The 14,104-nt window shown below is 44.8% G+C and overlaps 1 protein-coding gene across 2 annotated transcripts; it reads right to left on the bottom strand.

The window, feature by feature from the left end:
- Positions 1 to 550: 550 nt before the first annotated feature.
- Positions 551 to 13,598, bottom strand: LOC115560794 (transient receptor potential cation channel subfamily V member 1). 2 transcript variants are annotated; one of them, XM_030380347.1, is made up of 15 exons: positions 13,290 to 13,598; positions 12,522 to 12,676; positions 12,045 to 12,197; positions 10,407 to 10,544; positions 9,113 to 9,417; positions 6,710 to 6,886; positions 6,157 to 6,312; positions 5,768 to 5,863; positions 5,596 to 5,666; positions 4,930 to 5,095; positions 4,416 to 4,482; positions 4,015 to 4,316; positions 3,356 to 3,471; positions 2,913 to 3,025; positions 551 to 2,828 (listed from the first exon to the last, which is right to left on the bottom strand). In XM_030380347.1, exons 1-15 carry the CDS (start codon positions 13,451 to 13,453, stop codon positions 2,743 to 2,745), a joined length of 2,265 nt encoding a protein of 754 aa, XP_030236207.1. In that variant the 5' UTR covers positions 13,454 to 13,598; the 3' UTR covers positions 551 to 2,742. The 2 variants fall into 2 exon arrangements, with proteins under 2 accessions (XP_030236207.1, XP_030236208.1); XM_030380348.1 differs by lacking the exons at positions 4,416 to 4,482; positions 4,930 to 5,095 and having other exon boundaries at positions 4,015 to 4,298.
- Between the last annotated feature and the right edge of the window lie 506 nt (positions 13,599 to 14,104).

The raw sequence follows: 14,104 nt of genomic DNA, 5'->3' as shown, positions 1-14,104 counted from the left end.
CTTTGTATCCACAGGTTTGCGGTAGCGTTTTGAACACATGCTTCGCGTTGTGCCGGCGAAATGCACATTTCTTGGACCCCTGCATAACTGCTTGCAGTTCTAGTTTTATTTATTCTCGGCGAGTTAAAGGCCTACGTGCAGGTTATCCGGAAGTTTTGATTAATGGGTACATAAAGCACTCAAAATATGTGTATCATTCATAAAATGTCTCAAATAGTGTTAAAGTCCAGTTTTGGGCGTTTTTGGCAGTAGAGGGTGTTTTCTAACGGCATTCGGCGATGACGTCACTTTGGGGAGACATGGTGGAAGGTAGCCTCAGCCTAGTACTAGAACTATGACGTCTAAGAGGTGGCAAGAACCACAAATAACATGTATGATGGCCCACAGCCGTGTAATTTCGGACCTGTCAGACGTGAGAGGGCGAATGAGGAATTGCCGAGAACTGATGGCGGTCAAATCCAATTAAATGCATGGTCAGAGGAGAATGAGTGGAGAGTTGCTATCATTTAGCAACGCAGCTAGCGCTCGAGCTAATCATTGAACAGCAGTGCACACAATAAACAACACTTTTATTTATTTTTACTAGTCAGGAGATCTAGAAATAGAAGGCATAATGCTAGCTATGGGCTAACTAGCCTATCGGACAGCAATCAGTGCACTTGCAAATGAGTGCCTGCAAGTATAACCGATCGTGGTGTGACATTATTTAACCATCAATCTACTGCAAATACGGCCAGACAGATGTACATTGAACACATACACAAAGCACACAGTCCAACCCGGCAGATGCTGACTGACAGCCCACAACAAGCCAAACATCACCACGGCAGGTGTGCTCTCTCTCTCACTCTCGCACGCCCATACTACACAATCACTCCAACTTGTCCAACTCCAAGGCTAGGCTGCTTCACTAAGACCACAACTAACCACAAGGCCTTCATAACCATGCAGTATGCCGAAGCCGAAAAGGACACACGCACAGTCGCACACACTCATCTTATGCAAAACAATCAGTTTTATCATCAACATTCAGTCACTGCAAAGATTTAAAGACTAGCGTCTTACCATGAGTTAGAATGGACCCAAAGTATGTGATTGATACAGTCTGGTTCGGCTTGCTATCCGTATTTAGTATCACTTCTCAACATTACGTCTTTCTTGGGCGCACATGGCTAATTTGCAAACGAGCACAGGATTGGCTGGCTCCGCAAGGCAAATAATAGAACATAGTTAATTATCTTTCTATCTGTCTATCTATCAACGCATGGGTCTAGTTTTAATATGATATATTTTGTGTGTGTCCAGTCAGACTTGTTGTCTCCCTTGTTCTGTGTGGTCTTGTAGGCTATACTGTGTGAGCCGAATCACCTAAATGAATTCCCGAGTAGTATGGTATTAATAAAGACTTGACTAGGCTATTTATCTATCTAGGCTATTAGTCAACAATTATTTGCCGAAGGCGAAGTGGATAGCGGGGAATAGCCCCCGAGACAAAGGTTTATTTGTTGTTATCAGCTGACATTTTGCGATGAAAACGATATCTAGTTTGAGATGTCAATCATGGGATATTGCCCAATATCCCGATATTGTGAACCAATCAAATTGCGCCATCTTAGGAGGTTCACGTGTAGCATATACTAACTATAGTATTTATCTATGTGTATCTGTATAATCTGCTGAACACTCTTTTACTAGTCTCTACTCTCAAGGGTCTCAATGCGGCTTTGGTCCGTGTCTCCCCAACGTAAAGTCATGCAATGCATTCTGGGGGAAATGAGAATAAATAGCAAACCGCTAAAATAGTACCTACTTTTTCGTATAACATTCCGTTTTGTAATACCTAACAACATTAAATACAATATATAAATCTTAAATACCAACAAGCAAATTGCACAAATTAGTTGGAAAATAAACCCTGCAACACGGCCTTTAAGTTCAGGGCCAGACAGTGAGATGTTGGGTAAAAGGTTAGGAAGCTAAGCGAAGGGCAGGTTATGAGTTAAGGATGATGAGTTAGTTAAAGGACAGCCTCTGAGGTGTTTCAGGAGCAGACAGTGGGTGGTTGAGGAGGTCAGATGACGGTATATTGGTCCTTAGATCTTCCATATCTTCTGGAAGGAACCTTGGCGAAGGGTGGGCTTACATTCCAAAAAAGCCCCGGAAGAAGAACACAGCCAACAAGTTATTTCTTGCGTCAATTGCTCAAAGCACAGATGTGTTGGTGAATCCATATGTTTTAGTTGGGCAGTGATCAACAAGGGATCCGGTTCCCCCTCCAGCTCTGGTTCTCGCTCCTTCAAGATGCCAAAATTCGTCCACCATTTTTCCAAGTTCCCCTCCTCTTCGGACTCGTAGGATAGACTTGGAGAATTCTGCATGTAGAGTGTCAGCCAAAGCGTGCATTGGGTTCTATAACTGCGTCAAAGATTTTGAGCCAGATCCTAATTGGGGTGACTAGTTTGATGTTTCTCTTAATGGCATTAAAGGCCCTCCTTGCCTTGTCTCTCAGGTCATTCACAGCCTTATTAAAAGGTCCTGTGGTGTTCATGATTAATCCAAGGTAGGTATAGGTTTTTGTTTGCCTTAGATTAACAGTCTCTTGTGGAATGTGTATTTGGAGGAGGCTGGGTCTTTTGTCAAGTATCCTTGTTTTGGTTTTACTCAGGTTCACTGTCAGGGCCCAGTTTGAGAGAAACTGATCAGAAGATCTTGGAGCTTCTGCACAGTTGACGGTAGAGGAGGTCAGATGACGTTGTCTTGGGGATCAGATTTTCCAGATCTTCTGCCACGAACCATGGAGAAGAGTGGACTCATGTTCCATATACGCCCTGGAAGAACACAGCCACCAAGTTATTTTTTGAGTTGATTAATTTTAAATTGCTCAAAGCACAGATGTGTTAGTGTATCCATACGTCTTTGTTGGGGGCTGGTCAACAAGATATCCGATTTCACCTCCAGCTCTGGATCTTCCTCCTTCAAGATGCCCAGATTCGACCGCCATTTTTTCCAGTTTACCTCCTCCACCCTTAAAAATGGGAATATAAAATAAGGATTTACCTAAAGAAACTAGGTGGGGGTGGCCCAGTGGCTCATTCCATTAACTTAGAAACCGTGTAGACCAGCTATAGGTTGGGACCAAAACTGGGTTGCGACCTGGTGGACACAGAACAGAACCCTTAACGAACCCGGTTCACCAAGTCTGGGTTCATTCCCTCACTTTAACCGTCTTAACTATGTCTCTCACTCACCTGTACTTGACTGCACAAAAAGTCCCAAACAAATATAAATAAATGTCCCCAACAGTGTGTTTTGATGTTCAGACCTCTCGTCTGATGAACTTGCTGTGGTGACTCACCTGAAGCATGTCCGATTTCCGGTGGGCAAACACAGGGTCTTCATCATGCCGGATTGCAGCCTGTTCCTCAGGCAGAGGGGCAGTGATCTCTCCAGGTCCAGGATGGTCAGAGACCTCTGTGGGACCACATACAGCCATGGTACACCTTCAACACTCTCACTCTGAGCACTGGCGAGTGGTGTTATGATCTCCTGCCCTGGGCCACGATGGTCTACTGGAGGTTAGGGGGTTTGACCCCCAGCCAAATGCTTCTGGTTCTGCAGTCAACCTGTAGATATCCCTTAAGTAGGTTGCCCTAACCATTCCCCTAGCTGCTCCTTAATGGCATGTATCTGGTATTCACTGTAAGACACTTTAGACAAAAGCGACTTCTAAGATGTTACACTTAGTTCACTAAGGTTGTGACTTTAACATCTTGTTGTTCAAACACATTGAGGTACAACCATCAACACCATCTAGATGATTATATATATACTGTATGTATATATTGCAATTGCTCTTCCTTTTAGGTTATGTCCTGCCATTCAGAATGAAGAGCAGTTTGGGGGATTTCATCAACAAAGACTTTGGACAACCTCACGTGGTGATTCCAGGGTTCACAGAGAAAACAAACATGACCTTTTCCTCCCACCGAGACCTGCTTGGGGGACCGGTCCTACCTGCAGTCTCCAGATGCTCTCGCTCTCCCGGGACACCCTCTCCACGGTGGCACTCATCAGGGCGATGAGCATGTTGAGCAGCAGGATGTAGGTGAGCATGATGTAGCTGATGAGCAGGATGTAGAACACCTCGATGTACTCCATCTGGTCCGTGAACTCCAGGTTTCCCATGCCGATGGTGAACTTGAACATCTCCAGTGCCGTGAAGTGGATGTTGTTGAACGTTGGTTTTCGGCTCTCTAATGTCTGGGAACGGTTTAGCGCTTGATCGAGGGGGTCCTCCTCTATGAGTGTCACCACCGCTATCAAGACATTAAGACATTTTCTTTGGAAAGATACTTTTTCACATTAAATGTAATTAAATGTGCTTAATATGTGAGATTTAAGTCTAATGTTCTTACCGGCAGAAAATCCATAGAGAAAGACCATATAGACAAATAGAAAGCAAATTATGTCGCTTAATATGATCTGCAAATAATTAATTATATGTTAATAAAAGTCAGGTTAAGGTTATTTGTCTATCTCTTAATCATAGTTACAGCCTAGATGAAAGAACATCTCTTAACTCTGTCAACATAGTGAGGATGCTCCCTCTAAACATTCATGTTCTGAATCTAGCTGCATGTTTTGGGAGTCAGTATTTCTGAAACCGTGGCACTGGAGTGACCACCCAGTGTGCATAAAACAGAGATCTGAAGCGAGTAGGGTGTGACGGTGGCTAGGAACTTGGTGCAGGCTATTGTGGAAACAGTTTTCACTTTTCTAATCAGAATCTGAAGTTTATCTCATTTGTATTTGTATTTGGGATGAGTTGCAATCATATTAATATCTACTTCTAAAGTACTTGTTTCCGATCGAGGTCCAAAGTGGCAGTACATTTACAACACCTCACCCATCAGAATCAATTCAACGCACCCGTTGTATCATGACGTTGTACATGCCCATGCTCTTGGAGCCCCGAGAGTAGTAGAGGATGTTGATCCAGGCAAGGGCCAGAGACAGTACCAAGGGGCCCACATACGCCCTCCACCCGAACACGTAGAAGACGGTGCACACCAGGAGAAGTGAGGCCTGCAGGAAGCTATCCGAGACAATCCAGCAGAACAGGAATCTGACTATGAATGGATTATCTCCCAGAACCTAACCCAACCTTTAGAGCCCAACTGTTTAGTTATCCATGCTTTTCAGCCTCAATGTCTGCCTAAACTGGAAAAATAGCTCGGATGACCACATAGGACGCAATGTACAACTAACCTAAACCTAACCAAACCCCAAGTTTTACCACTAAACCAACATTCAATCTTTCGACCTAACTCTTTTAACAGTTAACCACTAACTCTAAATTTGAACCCGAACCGTACAGCATCTAACCATAGCACCATAACCATCTGAAAGCCTAACTCCCCCTTGCCTCCTTCTTGCTCTTCCACACGTGTCTCTGCAGGAATAACACAGAGGTCTGCATCAATCACAAACTACCTTATCAAATATGTGACTGCTAATGGATAATCACTTACCAAAATGTAACATCATTTTGCCTTCACCTGCTGCATAGTGAGGATTTCATTCTCGGATACTCACAAGGATATTTCATTGAATCCATCATTGTACATGGATTTGATGCGGGGGGGTTTCCTCTTGAAGTCCACTATCTGTGGGTGGGGTGAATAAGTTTGATTGGTGGCGATATTCGTTTTTTCCCGAATGCATTCCTGCAGAATACTGAACAAAGCTGTGTGAATATTCTTCTCACCCCTTTGATGAAGAAGTAGACTGCCCCAAGGACACTGACCAGCTCCCCGATACAGCGAAAGCAGTCCAGAGGGGTGTTCTCCACGGGGAACGGAGGCTGCGAGCGACAAGGTGAGGGAGCTTCACTACAATTCCTCAGGACTTTAGAAAGTACCTTGTGGATCAAGGGTTCCACCTCTTATTCAACGATTCTTGTTCACTGATTCCTATAGATACTTTTTAAGGAAATAGATCATGCAGCTCTAAGGTTTTTCTGCAGCTACGCCCATATTTTCATTGGATTGCTCTGATTATTCTCAAGCTCACTTGTAAGGGTACTTTTCATCAAAGAAGAACATCTAAATGGAAATGTTACATTTAGGTTAACATGGGTAATGGTGTCTGTCTCACCTGCCCTTCCTTCCTGGAGAGGGCTACAGTGGTGAAGATGCCCAGGTACACCACATATACCAGGAAGTTGACCAGGAAGATCCTTCTGGCAAACCTCTGCCACTTCTCCTCCAGCAGGCTGTGTAGAGGCTCCACCTGCAGCATCTCCTGACGGTTCTGAGGTCAAAGTTCCGATAGTCAGGCAGCAACACTGGAAACATATCAACCCTGTAGGTACAAACCACTTTCACTTCATCATAAATGTATTCATGTTATCAATGTATTTAACTAAAGAGACCTAAAAAAAAAAAGAAGCATTTTGAAGGTAGGATAAGTAATAAAAGGCATGCAAAAGTCAAGCACATTGAATCCCTTGCGTCAATTATGTAAGATCACAAAAAAAAACTACAAAAAATATTACAGAACACTAACTAAGTACAAAGATAAATTCTCTGGATAACCAACGCACCAGCGGAGCTTGTGCTCCTCTCCCAGAACCTATTCAATGGATCGCAAATTTCCTGCCAAGTATTTTGAACAGTTAGGGGAACACCTCAACACTTTCCCTCCGTACCTTGATGGCATTCCCAAAGACAATGATTTCCAGGACTGAGTTTTCCTCGCTGGTGTCGATGGAGGTCATGTCGTACAGCGAGGAGCGGATGGGCCCGTAGATCCAATCAGTGAACTTCCGGGACAGCCCCTTGGTCTCTTCGTCTGTGAACTCCCGCTGCACCAAATACCTGAACAGCTGCATAGCAAAGAACAACAGAAGCATGAGCGACATTAGATGAGAAAAGATTGAATCATATCTGGCCCAACACAAGACCAGTCCTACAACTCTTCGATCTAGCCAGTGGAGGTTCAATGTCTCATGAAGAAAGATGAGGTATGTCTGGAGAACTGAACAACATGGCAGTGTGGTCGTTCAGGTGGAGCTATGAGATTTTCAAGACAGGAATTTAATCTAAACCCTCACTCCCTCACTATACCAAACCATACAACCAAAAAGCAGACCTTGAAACCTAACACAAATAGGAAACCCTAATCCTAAAACCAAACCTTAGAATCAGAACCCATACCCTAAAACCTAACCAATGGTGGGGGCCTACGGGGGCCAGTGCCCCTGTAGACATGTCCCTGCCCCCCCCCCTGTGCTGACCAAATAAAATAATTATGATTTTACTGATTTTGCGGACTAATTTGACGCAACGTTCCTCACAGGTAACTTGGAGCGCCACAGCCAAACATCGCGCTGCTGCTGCTCTGTGCCATCTGGCCGTGGCCGTTGGCCATTTTCACACTTAACCGTGCTCAACTGGCCCCATTGTTCTCTGGCCTGCACTCACACTAGGCCATCTGGCCGTGGCCCTTGGCCGTCGCAACTGTGGCCTGGCCACGGTAGGCTCTTGTACATACGTCATCACGTCGTAACACATCATCACCAAGCGTCCGCTGCATGGACCCTAATAGAGTCATTGATCCGCAGATAATCCCAAATACATCGGAATTCTTGTGGGTCTTCTCCAACTGTGCCTGAATAGCATCGTCTGCCCAAATGGCTAACAGACACTCGCCTTCTAGTTGAGACCAACGTGAACCAACAGTTGAACCGCTTGACGCCATGTTTACCGTTTAATGGGAAAGAAGGCTCATTGCCATTTCCACACTGAAACTGATGAAATAAATAGGAAATGGCACATTGTTTTGCACTTCGTTGTACCCTTGAGATTTTTGACACACTGTATGTTGTACCCTGTAGGCTACTGTATTTTTTTTTTTTCATTTTTTATGGCCCAAATGTTGATATGATTTTATTTATTTAGAGCATAAGCTCCATCAATTTAAGATAGTTTAACAGAAAAATACAGACTGGTGAAGTTAAAAACTCTTGTACAAATTAAATGTTTGATGGTTTTAAAGTAAAAATAAAGTTTATAATCTTTAAATATCATTTTTTGCCTTTTTTGTGTTGTCAAAGACCCTCCTTGGCCCCCCTAGTAAAATGGGTCTAGAACCGCCACTGATGCAGGCGCATTAAACGAAGATTGGGAGAAATGGTGTGAACGAACCGGCTTGCCATTGTAAAAAGGCTTTTGACCTATTTTGGGAGGTGGTACAGAGGTTGGGAATTTAACCCTTTGAATACCGCATGAGGCGCTTTTTTTTTTCGTTTCAACCTGAATATTGGTGGGGACATTTCAGTCGTCATTTGACGTTGGTGAGGACACGTCTTTAGGTCCCCACGCAAATCTACACCACTGAACCTAACCAAAACTAACAACCTGGTCTCACAGGAATCCGTGAAATGACTACGGTCGGACGCTTAACTCGAAATCCGTGGACACATCACGGAAACACGCCGATTTCCGTGATGTGGCCACGGAATTCGCTCCAATGCAAGTTAATGGCGCTGATGTTCCGTGCCTCACACACGGATCCCCGTTTCAACGAGCGAGTCGACCACGGGGGCTTAACTCAAAACCCGGGGTGGTCTCACTGAAACACTTAAGTTGTCCTTGTTGTGTCCACGGAAGTTGCTCCAATGCAAGCAAATGACAATGATATTCCGTGGCACACACACAGATTCCCGTTTCAATCTGTGTGTGTGCCACATTTGACCACAGCGGGGGCTTAACTCAAAATCCGCGGTGGTCTGACGGAATCACTTCAATTGTCCGTGATGTGGCCACGGAATTTGCTCCAATGCAAGTAAATGACGCTGTTATTCCGTGGCTCACACATGGATATCGGCGTGTTTCCGTGATGTGTCCACGGATTTCGAGTTAAGCGTCTGACCGTAGTCATTTCACGGATTCCTGTTAGACCATGTTGAAAACTAACCCTGGTAATATCTGTAATCCTAACCATAAGCCTAACTTTAACATGATCTCCAACCCAAATCCTATCTCTCACCCTTACCTTACACCAAGCCTATTGCATGTGCCCCTAACCGTCTGTGAAGAACCCATCGTACCCCTATCTTCCCCATCTTGGCGGCCAGCTTCAGCGGTGTCAGGCCATGTTTGTTCTCGATGGCCTCCAGGGAGACTTCTCCTTTCAGGGCCAGCCTGGTGTCCCGGAAGAGCACCTCGTCGTACATCCGCACGATGAACTCTGTGTTCTCTACGGTGTTGTCGGCGATGATCACCAGGGCGTGAAGCACCGTGTTGCCCAGGGAGTCGTGGTCCCGGCTGTCAGCACACCTGTACTGGTTCTCCATGAGGAAGGAGACCACCTCTAATTGGTTGGTGCAGGCGGCCAATGAGAGGGGGAGCTCACCTGTTTGAAACACATTTCAGAGTCATTTAGAAGATATGTCTTTTGAAAGCGAAGTAAGGCCAAGGACCATCAAAGTTTAATGTAGGCCCCGTCCCATTATTCCCTCTAGCCCTAGATTTGAGCTGTAGCCCTTGAATTTGCGCGTTCCCGCGGAAGGGTCGGGTGTTCCAATACTTAGGGAGTTAAAGAGGGAGTGCCTGTTTCCCCTTCAAATAATCCCTTTGCAGCTAGCCAGCTCGGTACCTCACTTGCAGCTAAGGGAGTATCACGAATTACCCAGGATACCTTGCAAACTCAGCAAGCGGCAATTTTTCCATGTTTATCAAACAGTTATACATTATGTTAAATGATTTAACCATAGACTGGATTTAAATAGTAGTAGGGTTCCTCCTGTAGTGTAGACACGTCGAGGCTGCATGTGATGTAGGGGAGCACGTTCGCTCTGCTAAATTGCGTAATATAAATTATAGTGGTGTCCCATTTCATAGGGAAAGATCTTCACTCTCACTTCTGTTTGAGGGTACTTTACTGTGGAGAAAACTAAAAGCAGGTGTTCTCGCTAAGGGGAGAGTAATGGGACGGGGCCGTATCTTAGGGTCAAAATTGGAGTAGCAACAGAAAATTCCAGGTGTTTCACAACTACCTTTCTAGAGATACTGTTGGACAGAGTTCAGAGCATCTAAAATAATTTGAGAGTCAAGGTGAGTGGTAACACAGATAGGAGAGTTTAAAGCCGATTTGTCCGCTGTGGGTTTGGCTTCAGAGTAAGTGTCAGAAAGCTATTCTTCTTATTTAAAAAAAGAAAAATGCAAATTTTTATAGTCTACTGACAGAAAATGCTGAAACAGTCAGTCTACTGACAGAAAATGTATAAATTCAAATTTGGATAGTTACTTATTTATTTTTGTCGTTTATCAAGTAAATAGACCAAACATTTGCTGAGAGTAGCTTTAGAAACATAAACATTGGGTTGCCCGCCTGCCACTCACCAAAATAAAAGCCCCGTTTTGAATTGAGCTGAAAGAAGGCTCCGTTTGCTTTGGCCTGCACATCTGCTCCTTTCTCCACCAGGAGCTTCACCTGATCGAAGCTCCGCCGCTCGATGGCCACATGCAGGGCTGTCTGGCCTGGGAGAGAAGGTGCAGGAGGAGAAACAGGTTGTGTGATATGCATGTATGGATTGGAAATACCAATTGGGCGTATTTTCAACCTGTATCGCTGACCCTATTCTGATGTCTGTTTCTCGATTGGAGTTGACTAACTGGGCCCACTGCTGATCAGCCAGGACAGTGCTAGCATTAGCCTTGGAAAGGCCCCTGAATGGGGTCATCCCTATGTTCCCCGGGTCCTATGTTCCCCGTTTCTCCCAAAAAGGGTCCTATATTCCCCTGTAGCAATACATACGGGGAGCATAGGACCCTTTTCTGAAAAGGGGTCCTATGATCCCCACTGTTGCGGGGAACATAGGACCCTTTTCTGGGAAAAGGGTACTATGTTCCCCGCAATCTATCAATCTTTAAAAATATTTAAAATTTGACGCGACATTCGTGTGATGACAGCCAATCAGCGTTCAACAATGTGGCCACCTAGTGACATGTGTAGCGTAACAGCCAATCAGCGTTCAACCGGCCAACTCAATGCAGTGCAGTCCGGGGTGAACTGCAGGATGGAGGAGAAAATGATTATTGCCGATTGCAACTCCCGGAGCTCTATATATAATAGTATATAATTGTATAAAATTTTATATATAATATCACGGCAAAAAAGCTCTGTGCGCCTCCGGATGGCCGTAGTGCGGGGAGCTCTCGTAGGGATCGGGCTTCTCGGGGTTTGTTTACCGGCGTTGCTATGGTTTCCGGTCTTGTGTGTTCTAACGGTTTATTAGGTAGCTTATCTAATAAATCTCAGTCTAATCAATGCTTCATTCACTGCCTCTTCCGTGGTCATGACAATATTATGAATAGACTGCGTCGGGTTCTCCGACGTCTCTCCCTCTTCCACAAAAGGTAAAGACATGCAATGGTGGTTATCTCGGCCGGAATTTGGAACTAATGGTGGAAAAAGTAACAGACCGGGGAACATAGGACCCTTTTTGGGAAAAGCGGGGAACATGGGACCCTTTTTTTTAAAAAAGTGTCCTATGTTCCCCAGTCTCATACAAAGAGGGGAACATAGGACCCGGGGAACATAGACAAGCTCATCCCTGAATGATGCTTTTTGTGTGTCTACATGCGCAGTCCTGTGTCTTCAACACAGGCCCAGTTTGAAGCTCTTGAAGCAATAGCTTCCGCCACCTTTCTTTTTGCATTAACTTACTCAACTGTGTGTGTGTGTGTGTGTGTGTGTGTGTGTGTGTGTGTGTGTGTGTGTGTGTGTGTGTGTGTGTGTGTGTGTGTGTGTGTGTGTGTGTGTGTGTGTGTGTGTGGTAGGGCATTGCTTAGATCATTCTATAAGATTCACGTTGTTCTCTAGGAGAGTCATTGTATATACATAACATTTTTCACCTGCATTTCTGACTGCACTTAGTATTGTTTCTTTGCTCTTTCTTCCAAGGGTCAAAGTTAAACCAAATTAAAGTTTTAGGGCCCTGGTTGGGGTCTTTAGTAGATGACCTGAGAGTGACCTACCTTTGAAGTGCTTATCGTTGTAAGCTGCGTTGACAAATTCTTTCAGATCTTCTGTTTTCTCCGATATGTCGAGCAGGACTTGAATGGTGTCGTTTTTTCCATCATTCAAGTTCAGAAGGGCTTTCAGAAGGGCTGTCTTACCATTGCCTTCATCTTGAGGTTAAAAACATCATCATGATACAAACATTATACAAGCTGATCCTTCATATGACATCCTCTTTGAGGATTCCAAGGGCCAGGATAGTCAAAAGGTTCTGTCCCAGATGTCAGAATTAGACCTGTCCTAGAGTAAGATGCCCCTACCTGCTTCTTAATGACACCAGCCATCCCTGTTAGTTGCTTTGGATGGAAGTGTCTGCTAAATGAATGCTACATACTAAGAAAACACCACCCAGGTTGCTAGGGACATAACTACCCACCAAGCCCTTGCTCCCCACCTGGGAATACGGCAGACAGATACACCTCCTCCATACTTGCCTATGTACTCTGGGCTGGTGAGCTTCAGATGGTGGAGCTGCAGGAAATCCTGCAGGCCGCTTAGGGGGCCAGGGTCTCCTCTGGAAGCAGCCTCAAACACCTTACTCCGGGTAAACTTTCCACTGAACGCATGGTCCACCACGCTGAACTCCTCTCTGCCATGTGGGACAACAACAACAACACACTATTTAGTCATTTAGCAGACGCTTTCATCCAAAGAAACTTTTAGACCTTTTATTTACATGCGTCGTTTTGTGAACAGGTTACACATCTTATTCAAGAAGTAGACTGAAGGCATTCAAACGCAGAACCTTTTGGATGGGATTCAAACATCCTGGCTAATAGACCTAGTCCTACGTGTAAGAGATAACACAAATAGGAAATTATCTTTGATTTTTTAACCAAGACTTTATTGGTGCTAGAAATATGTTCAAGGGCAGTTGGTCTAAACATGATCTCATTGTTGTACATTCCTTCGTGTGATCAGTAGTCTGGTTATTAAATATTCTGTATTTTTAGCGTCGTAACACTTGATTGCTTCCTCGGGTCAACGAAGTAGCTGCATTCACCACAAGCAGAAACTTGTTTTTCCTGAAACGCGTCATTCTGGTTAGCCACCTGGCAGTTCAGAGCAGCTGTAATAAAAATAGACCATGTATCTTTCACCTTAATACAACACCCAATGCTTCTTCAGGCTGGCCTATGGCTCAATAGGTGAACCCTGGTGAACGAGAACAGCTATTTCAGGTACACAACAGGTAGACATACCCTATGGTGACGGCCACCACGCTGGTGTCCATGGGAGAGGGGCTTTCTACCGGCCTGTCTTTCATGAGCAGCCAATCAAATCCAATGTCAGATTCATCTTCCAGTCCCAAGGTTTGGTCTGACCCAGGTTCAGGCCTGTCTTCGTCTATCGGGGTCTTGCTCATCGTGTGTTGGTTCTGAAGCTCAAAGTGTCTTCTTCCCTTGAAATATTGATTGACCCTGCACACCTCTGAGACAGGGCAAGGTCTCTGTGTGTGTGTGAGTACACAACGAAGCCATGCAGGAGAAGAATGAGCACAGGGGAGGAGTTGTGCTGCTGTTTTAGGTAGACGTGGGTTGCATTGGTTAGGCCACTCCCTCTCACTCCCTACCCCACCCCAACTTCCAAACCACATCTTGTCTGATGACAGGGTTGTCAAACAAGTATTAGTTCATGCGTAGCCTCACTTAGAATTGGTCTTGCTTGTCTGAATAATCAGACCCGCAAACCATTGGGAGAAAATTACTTCTCTGTGTCTGTTTCCTCATATCAGAGTTGTCAGTTGGTCCATTACTCAATTCACGGATGACCAGAGGGGTAAATTATTAGGTTACTCTTTCTCAGTCTCCATGATGGTGTTGTAGCTGTGGAGGTGTTTGCCTGACCGCAGCACCACCAACAGTTTAGTGTCGGGTAATGGAGTTGGCTCCTTTATAATCGCCCTGGTTCTGAACATGCAGCTCCTAGAGCAGTGGTCCGAAGACATGCCACGATACGATCCAGAATTCAAGGCACACCAACTTAAGGTTTTAGATATGGAATATGGAACAATGTC

The sequence above is a fragment of the Gadus morhua genome, chromosome 16 (genome assembly GCF_902167405.1).
Source record: "Gadus morhua chromosome 16, gadMor3.0, whole genome shotgun sequence".
Taxonomy (NCBI): domain Eukaryota; kingdom Metazoa; phylum Chordata; class Actinopteri; order Gadiformes; family Gadidae; genus Gadus; species Gadus morhua.
The sequence above is the reverse complement of the archived record's forward strand: the minus strand, read 5'-3'. Positions and strand labels throughout refer to the sequence as shown.